Source organism: Chiloscyllium plagiosum, chromosome 9, assembly GCF_004010195.1.
Source record: "Chiloscyllium plagiosum isolate BGI_BamShark_2017 chromosome 9, ASM401019v2, whole genome shotgun sequence".
Taxonomy (NCBI): domain Eukaryota; kingdom Metazoa; phylum Chordata; class Chondrichthyes; order Orectolobiformes; family Hemiscylliidae; genus Chiloscyllium; species Chiloscyllium plagiosum.
The window spans coordinates 78,846,016-78,855,307 of record NC_057718.1 but is presented as its reverse complement, the minus strand read 5'-3'; the positions used below and the strand labels follow the sequence as shown (position 1 = coordinate 78,855,307).

Genomic DNA, 9,292 nt, shown 5'->3' with positions numbered 1-9,292 from the left:
CCACTGCAACGGACAGCTGGAACTGACAACCGGAAGCGGCAGATTCAAACCACTACAAATGCCGGAGGAAAGATCACAGAAGTGCTTCACAGGAGGCTCCTAAGCACTGAGGATGTCACCTAGACAGGGGACGAAATGTCTGCAACACAAATTCCCAGCTTGGCGAACAGAACCACAACAACGAGCACCCGAGCTACAAATTTTCTCACAAACCTTGAATTGAATAGGTCCTTAAACATCTACTATTGCTCATCTGCTGTCTTACCATTTAGCCTTCCTGCCCAATCTACTCAGGCCAAATCTGTCCTCATGCCTTTATAATTTCCTTTATTTAATTCCAGAACACTACTGAAGGACTCCAATTCCTCACCCCAAACTGAATTTTGAATTCTATCATACTATGGTCACTACTCCCGAGAGGATACTTAGCTATGATGTCATCAATTAATCTCTCCTCATTACGCAACCTGCTCCCTGGTTGGTTCCAAAACATATTGCTCCAAGAAACAATACATACAATAAAAAGGAAGAAATATCAAGCAATCTCCCAGCCATTGATCGCCCTTTACTCACCGTCACCTCCTTACACTCTCTATGGCCATCTATGACAGCCCATAAAACTGAATGCTGTCTACCTATCTCCCATGGTTCCTCATGTCTCTACGTTAACTTAACACATACCACTATCCACACGTCTTCCCCTTTCACTTACCATGACAACCCATTGGGTATTCACAATTACTCATGAACATAGGAGAAAAACATAGGGCCTACACTCTATTGAGGTAAGCACTGTCATTCCTAAAGACACATTCTTGCACTTCTTGAAACTTTATGACACTTGTTGATGCTTGTGAAGTGTTAACAAATTATCTGGTTCCAAGGGGTTTATGCATCATTTACACACAATCTTCTCCATAGGTAACAGTCCCAAACAGCACCTGACTCCCTATAAATATTTACCTGTTTCCCTTTCCAAAATTGGTCTGAGACCCTATCTACAGGGGTATCTCAGCTTTCTAAAGGGGGACACTAGCTAGTCAAACGAAACCACACAAAGAACAGACCTTTTACTTGGCCTAGTCTTCACACCCCAGGTTGCAGTCACAAGGAATGCCAGAATCTGATTTTTGTGTAGGCAGTTTGTCATTTAATTGTCCATCGCGCTCTGGGAACCAGACATGCTTGAAATACAATTCATCCCATTAGACATGCTGTGTTTGAGGGCAGGACTTAGGTTCTCAACTTCTTCCAGTAACTGAAATATTCTCTAATGTGGCAAAAATTGAGGCCTTTATTTTGATGGAAAAGAACACCGAGATCTCTCTCCTGTTTATTCTGTAAAGGTAATTGTGATTCTGCCAGAATTCTCAATACAGTATTCAAGATTAATCTAAATGTCCATTTCTAACCATTCCCTGAAAGATTTTCGTCTGAATTAATTTCTGTGAAATATGCTGCTACTTTTTAGTGCCCACCAGGAGTCTACTTTATCATGTTTAATCATGATCAGGTCGTCACTGGTTAATAATTGCACTCAAATTCCCCAAGCCTTTTGCCCAAATCTGAAAGTCTGTCTCTCTTTAGTTTTGCTTCTTAAGTAAAGAGATAATAAAACTTTAAGAAACAGAGTTGGAAAGACATTGGTGCATTGTGAGCAGTGAATACAGTAGACTTAATTGAAAGAGGTTGTGGGCCTTGTCAACCATTAAACTCTTAATGGTAATCCCTTAAATTTTATGAATGACTCTTTCCCACTGGCCAGGTTGATACCCAATGACCAGGAAGCTGCTCTTTTTTAAAAAAATGCTTTAAAATGCACTGTGATGTAGAAGTTCCGGTGTTGGACTAGGGTGGACAAAGTTACAAATGACACAACATCAGGTTATAGTCCAATAGGTTTATTTGGAAGCACTAGTTTTCAGAGTGCTGCCCTACATCAGGTAACCTGGTGTTTGTGTCATTTTTAACTTTAAAATGCACCAACTGCCATTTTGTCCTTGAATCCCATGATCTCAATATTAACCCCACCATAAAGGGCACCAGTTATCAGGGCACCTGACTGAGATCATTTATTTTGGATTGATTCCTACTTAAGTTAAAATGATTGATTATGGTTTAATTCCCACTGGAGTTTTCCTTACACAATAAAGATAACTGTTTTATTAGGTATGGTGTATGATTCTAGGCCAAGGGTTGGCTTTACAGCACTATATCAATGATGGGATGCAACTGGGGGCATGGTGAAATGCTCAATTCATTTGAAATTGCCCACAAAAGCAATCCTCAAAGAAAGAAACTAGAGGCAGCGTTCATCCCATGTTGTTATTAGTGATTCGATGGTGAAATGGAGAATGTGAACGCCAGAGGCTTGGGACTGAGTCAGAACAGCAGCAACAGGCTGGAGAGGGTGAAGTTAAAACAAGTTGCAGTAATAGGCTAGAAATTCATATTGGGAAGTAGCACAAAATGGGTGTTGGATTTGTTGGCCTGTTAAACACCAGCTATTCAATTCCATTATTATCAATCCTTCCATGAAAATGAATGACAATTATCTACGCACTTGGTTTTGTTTATGTGGAGTTATTATTTTACCCTACAGTTTAGGGACCTGGGATCACTCTTATGAAGGGTATAGGTTGCATGAGAAAAAGTTTTGCTTTTCCTGGACAATAATGCATCTTTTTTGTGATGAATATTGTTTCACTGAATTCCCTCAAGCAAAGGTTAGTGATGCTAAACATCTACAATTGTCTTAGATTCTCCAGAACTTGCAATACACAAAAAAAACTCACAGGAGCACTGAAAAAATGTATAATATTTTTAAACATACAAACACTTTTATTTATTAGTTCCAACAGTTTAACCAATGGGATCCAAGACAGTTTGACTCAGTGTGATAATTGCAGGTTTCATATAGTGAAAGCACCAAGAAAATTGCCAATTAGAATTTCTGCACTGGACCTGTTTCAGGTTGGAGTAGTGATCTCCTTCAATCAGAGTTGGGCAATACTATAATATAACCATTGAGTAGACTGGTCTCTTAGTCTAGTTTTAATCACCTAAGGGATTAGAGAGGACATTTTCAGACTGTTTTCCTCAATCACCTTGCAGTTTTGCTCTCCCTTAGGATATTCCATGACATTATAAAGTTCATAGAACTTTGCTTGCATGTAATTGTAAATTATTTTTTCCCTGATAAACTCATAGTGATGATACCACAAACATTTATTTCTAGTGAACTGGAAATCTTGATGATGATGCTAGAATGATAATCCTAAGGCCCAGGTTCAATTAAGATGCTTAGGCCCAAACCTTATCTTGGCCACTCGATTGGAACTTTAATTAATAAAGTCTGGATTTGAAACAAACCCCACTAATGGTGACCACGAAACCATCCTTAATGGCTGTAACAACCCAACTGGTTCACTAATGCTCTTTAGCAATGGAAATTGACTGGTATCACCTGTTCTGACCAACATATGACTTGAGACCTACAAAACTATTGAGCTGACCATTCGGTTCAAGGACATTGTTGATGGGCAACAAATATGTCAGTGAAACGTACCTCCCGTGAGAGCTGAAGAAAAAAATCTATGGATACAATTTTCCTCTCCCTGGAGGTAGTAAGAAAAGGAAGTAATCAGGCATTAGCATCCTGAAAGATACTCACCCCCTTTTAGCCACCTCACTAAGTTATTTGTGGGCAAGAAGGTCCATTGGAGACTTTATTGACTCATTCAGGCAATTGAAGCCCTTCAGTAGTCAATAAAGGTTACTTAAGGGCCTCAACATTTCACCTCCGTGATTACCTGCCTGCTTGGCAAGAGAGAAAAGTCATTGCTTTCCTGACTAGTGCGATCCACCTGCCATGTTGGGGAGGGACCACCAATTGTCCCAGTCTGGGGTAATTACAGGCATGGACATTGGGAAAAAGGGGTAGCTTTTGATAGCCTCTGAATGCCAGCCATGTGACCTCCATCTTGTGAAAAGCAAGAAATCTAGTTTCTCGCTGTTGGATCACCTGTAGAATTAGCCTTGATCCATGATCTGTAGGAACTAAAAGCTGCAGTTCTCTAATTGTCTAGCAGCTTCTGATGGAGTGGGATACTAATGTTGAAATCTGAAAAAGGCCAAGTAGTTTTGTTGGTCAGCCCTTGACAAGCTGATTGGTGTGTTAAATGATTAGCTTCCTATGCAGCGAAGGCAGTGATTAGCCAACACTTAACATACCTGGCCCCAGGATTCTAGCAAGGATTCCCAATCTCACTGCTGCCAGAAAACAGTACTGGGCTCATTTATGTTTTCCATTGTTTAATATCCTCCCCACATCAATGCCACATTGATACTTGTATAAAGGTCCCTTTAGTCTGATATTGGGCATGAACTATGCAACTCTATGAATGAAGGGCAGTGACAGTGAAGAAAGGGGAAAGAAAGGGTGTTGGAATGAAAGGAAGGTCTGGATTGTTTTAGATTGATGTTGCTGCTTTAAATCCCCTGTATAAAATTATTTAAAAGCTGCAAAATTTACTAGAACCTTTATTTTCTTCCTCCTTAGCTTTTATTTTGGAATGCAAGTCAGGCAATGGTGTCGACTACAGAGGAACCATAACAAAAACCGCTTCTGGAAGAACCTGTCAAAGATGGGACAGCAACATACCACACAGACCAAAGTTAGTTTTAATCTTCTTCATTAAAATGTTCAACTTATCACAGGGTAAAGGACAAACAACATTGTAAAATATAACAAATGAAGTCAATGGCAAATATACTTCAATGTTCTTTTCTCTAATTTGTTTACTTTATGGACATACAGATTGTCCACCATTTGTTATACTTAATCTATTTTCTCACAATGTATAAAATGTTAAAAAAAAGGTATTAAATCAAACCACAGCCAGTTGATTATATTTTAAAAAAATGCTTGGAGAAACAGGAGGGGCTAAGATTGTTCCCCTTACAGCAAAGAAGATTATCAGAAAATTTAATAGCACTGTTTAAAAATATAGGGCAAAAATTATTCCACTCTAAATTGGAAAGCATGCAAAGAAGATTTACGAGAATGTTGCCAGGATTAGCAGGCCTGTGTTATAGGAAAAGGTCGGCCAGGATAGGACTTTATTCCTTGGAACATAGGAGAATGAAAGGTGACTTTATTGAGGCGTATTAAATCTTGAGGGGCATAAAAAGGATGAATGCATATTCTCAGGTATGGGGATTTAAAAACTAGAGGACATAGATTTAAGGTGAGAGGGGAAAGATTTAAGAAAGACCTGAGGTGCAACTTCTTCATAGAGAGAGTAGTGCGTATAATTGAATTGAATTGAGTATATTGTCATGTGTACCGAGGCACAGTGAAAAGCTTTGTCTGTGAATTTGTCTAATCACAGAATTAAATAGCATACATAAGTAAATAATAGGTAAACAGTGGCAAAACCAAAAACACAGGTACAGGCGAAGGTTAAAAGTTAGTTAGTCCATTCAGTATTCTAACAACAGTAGGGTAGAAACTGTTTTGAAACCGGCTGGTGCGTATGTTCAGGCTTCTGTACCTTCTCCCTGATGGTAGAGGTCGTAGAAAAACATTGCCAGGGTGAAAAGGAACTTTGAGAATGCTGGCGGCCTTTCCTTGACAGTGGGCCTGGTAGATGGATTCTATACTGAATGGACTGCCAGAGAAAATGGCAACATATAAAAAACATTTGGGTAGGTACATGGATGGGAAAGGTTGGAGGGATATGGACCAAATGCAGGCAATTGGAACTAGCTGAATGGGCACCATGGTCAGCATAGACCACTCTGGGCTGAAGGCCTGTTTCTATGCTGTATTATTCTATGACTCTGTGACTCTGTGACTGGAGAATCAGTTGTCACAGGACAAAGATTCAAAACGATTGGCAAAAGAGCCAGAAAAATGGTAAGGAGAAATGTTTTTATGCAGTTGTTGCTATAATCTAGAATGCTGTATGAAAAAGGATGAAGTACAAAAAGACTTGGAAATTCTAGTCCAAGATTCTCTCAAGGTAACCTTGCAGGTTGAGTCAGTAGTTAGGAAGGCAAATGCAATGATGACATTTATCTTGAGAGGACTTGAATATAAAAGCAGGGGTGTACTTCTGAGGCTCTATAAAGCTCTGGTCAGACACATTTGGAGTATTGTGTACAGTTTTGGGCCCCATATCTCAGGAGGGATGTACTGGCTCTGGTTCAGTGGAGGTTCACGAGAGTGGTCCCAGGAATGAAAAGTTTAACATACAAGGAATGTTTGAGGACCCTGGATTTATACTTGCTGGAGTTTAGAAGGATGAGGGGAGATCTAAATGAAACTTACAGAATACTGAATGGCCTGCACAGAGTAGAAGTTGGGAAGATGTTTCCATTGGCAGGAGAGACTAGGACAGAAGGATAAACAGAAGACCTTTTAAAATGGAGCTGGGGAAAAAATCTTCAGCCAGGGAGTGGTGAATTTATGGAGGCCAGGTCATTGGGTATATTTAAGACTGAGATAGATAGGTTCTTGAGTATCAAGGGGATCAAGGGTTATGGGAAGAAAGCGGGAGAACGGGGTTGAGAAACTTATCAGCCCTGATTGAATGGCAGAGCAGACTCGATGGGCTGAATGGCCTAATTTCTGCTCCTATGTCTTATGGCTTTATGATGTCAGTGATCACTTCAACAATCACTTTCAAATAGGAAGTGGATAACTCATTCAAAGGGCCTGACAAAGGAACAACTATGCTGTATATTTTCTGACATCCCAGTAAAAATAGTTAGCCCCCTAACAGATGGCAAGAAATGTAGAATTCACAAACAGTTAAGCTTGAGTGAACATTGAAACTAAAGTATTTATGGAAGAAAAACACAGAATAAATTTCCTGTCAGTTACTGTACATAGGAAAGACTTGTATATCACGCTCCAGGATATCAGCGTGTTGTGACATGTTACAGGCAATTCAGAATTTTTGAAATCTAGTCATGATTATAATCCAGGAAAGACATCAATCGACTTGAGCTCAACAGGTTCCCACAAACAGCAATGACTAAACCATAAGTTTTAGGTCATGGGGATATGTTGGGACTAGGGAAATGGGGCTAGGGGAGGAAACAATTCTCCTCATCTCCAACTCAAATGGGAGACTCATTATTTCAAAATTGTAACATAAACCAAGTTTGTCTCACCCTGACAAATGCATTCAGAATCACATATGTTTCAATAAGATTGCCTCTCATTCTTTTAAACTTTAAATGGATACAGACCCAACTTATAGAGCCATTGTGCTTTACAGCAAGGAAAGAGACCTTTCAGCCCATCATATTCATGCCAATTATCAGCCATCTATCTATTCTAGTCCCATTTCCCAACACATGGGCTGTTGCATTGAATGCTATAGTGTTTTAAGCACTCAGCTAATTTCTGAAATGTTGTGATGGTTCCTTCCTCCACCTTCCTCTCAGGCAGTGGGTTCCAGAAAACCATCACCCTCTGGGTGAAAATATTCCTCCTTAAAATCCCTTTAAATCTGCTGCACGTTTGCTTAAATCTAGACCCTGTAGTTATTGACTCCTCCCTATCTACCAATCCTCGCCCCTCAGAACTTTTCACACCTCAATTAGGTTCCCCATCAACCTTCTCTGCTGTAAGGAAAACAACCTGAGTCTATCTAGTCGATCTTCAAAGCTAAATTGTTCCAACCCAAGCAACATCTTGGTGAATTTCTTCTGCACCCACCTTAGTTTCTTCCTACGTTTTAGCCCCTTCATGATTTTGAATGCCTCAGTCAAGAGGCCTTCTCTTCTCAAGGAGTATAGATCTGACATCTCCAGTCTATTTTCATAAAGGAAGTTACTCATTCTTTGAACAATTCTCATAAATCTTTAATTCACCTCTCCAATGTCTTTGTATCTGACCTAAAATGTGAAGCCCAGAACTATATGCAATACTCCAGCTAAGGGTGAATTTTGTCTCCTGTAAGCTCAACATTAACTTCCTTGCCCTTGTATATCCCCTATTTCTAAAGCCAATATGTGTTACAAACTGCTCTCTCAACCTATGCAGATATACGCCCATGAAGCTAAACCTGAATTTTCTTTTGAATTTTGAATTATGCCCTTTACTTTCCATTGTCACTCCATGTTTATCCTAACAGATAGGATTACTTCACATTTCACATGAAAGTCATCTGTTAACTGTCCAATCATTCCAGTAATGTGCCTATGCTGTTTTGAAGTTTTATGCTATCCTCATCATAGTTCACAATTGCTTCCAAGTTTTCTATCATCTGCAAATTTTGAAATTGTGCCCTGTGACCAAGCTCTGGGTCAATATTACAGATCAGGAAAAGCATGGATCCGCCATTAACCCCTGGGAAACTACATTACAAACTTTCCTCCAGGCCAAAAGACATCCATTAACCATAATTATGTGCTTCCTGTTACTCAGCTAATTCAGAATCCATGTAGCTACTGATCCTTCACTCCATGAGCTGTAACTTTGTTCACAAGTCTGTTGTGTGGCCTTGTATTAAATGCCTTTTGGAGGTCTATGTACATCACATCAACAGCATTACTCCATCAATTTTCCCTGTTACCTTTTCAATACCTTCAGTAAATTATTTAAATATGATTTTTCATTAGGAATTCCATGCTAGCTTTCTTTAGTAAATCCACATTGTCTGTGCACCTATTCATTTTGTCTCAGGGATTGTTTCTAGAACTTCCACAACCAAAGTTAAACTGAACTCTTACTTTATGTCATAACCTTTGATATGACACTTTATCAAATGTCTTCTGGAAATCACAGATTCCCCATTATCCACATTGCTTGTTACTTCCACAAAGAACTTTAATAAATTTGTTAAATATGATTTCCCTCTAATGAAACCAAGTTGATTCTGAAAGATTGCATTGATCTTTTCTAAGTAATAGCCACCTTAATTATAGATTGCAGGAATTTCAAAATATGACAGATGCTAAACTAATTGGCCTGTGATTTCTTGCTTTCTGTCTCCCTCCTTTCTTTGTTATTTTGTAATCTGATAGGATGTTTCTTAGCAAATAGATCTGCTATCTCACCAGCTACTTATTTAAGGACACTGCTGTTGTGGTTCTGTGCGCCGAGCTGGAAGTTTTTGTTGCAAACGTTTCGTCCCCTGTCTAGGTGACATCCTCAGTGCTTGGGAGCCTCCTGTGAAGCGCTTCTGTGGTGTTTCCTCCGGCATTTATAGTGGCCTGTCCCTGCCACTTCCGGTTGTCAGTTTCAGCTGTCCGCAGTAGTGGCCGGTATATTGGG

The 9,292-nt window shown here is 39.5% G+C and overlaps 1 protein-coding gene across 1 annotated transcript in view; it reads left to right on the top strand.

Moving 5' to 3' along the window:
- Positions 1-9,292, top strand: part of LOC122552973 (plasminogen-like) — a 119,312-nt gene that overhangs the window by 19,935 nt on the left and 90,085 nt on the right. Inside the window, exon 2 of the mRNA XM_043696296.1 lies at positions 4,562-4,676. Within this exon, the coding sequence (XP_043552231.1) occupies positions 4,562-4,676 (115 nt within the window). The remainder of the gene's footprint in view (positions 1-4,561; positions 4,677-9,292) is intronic.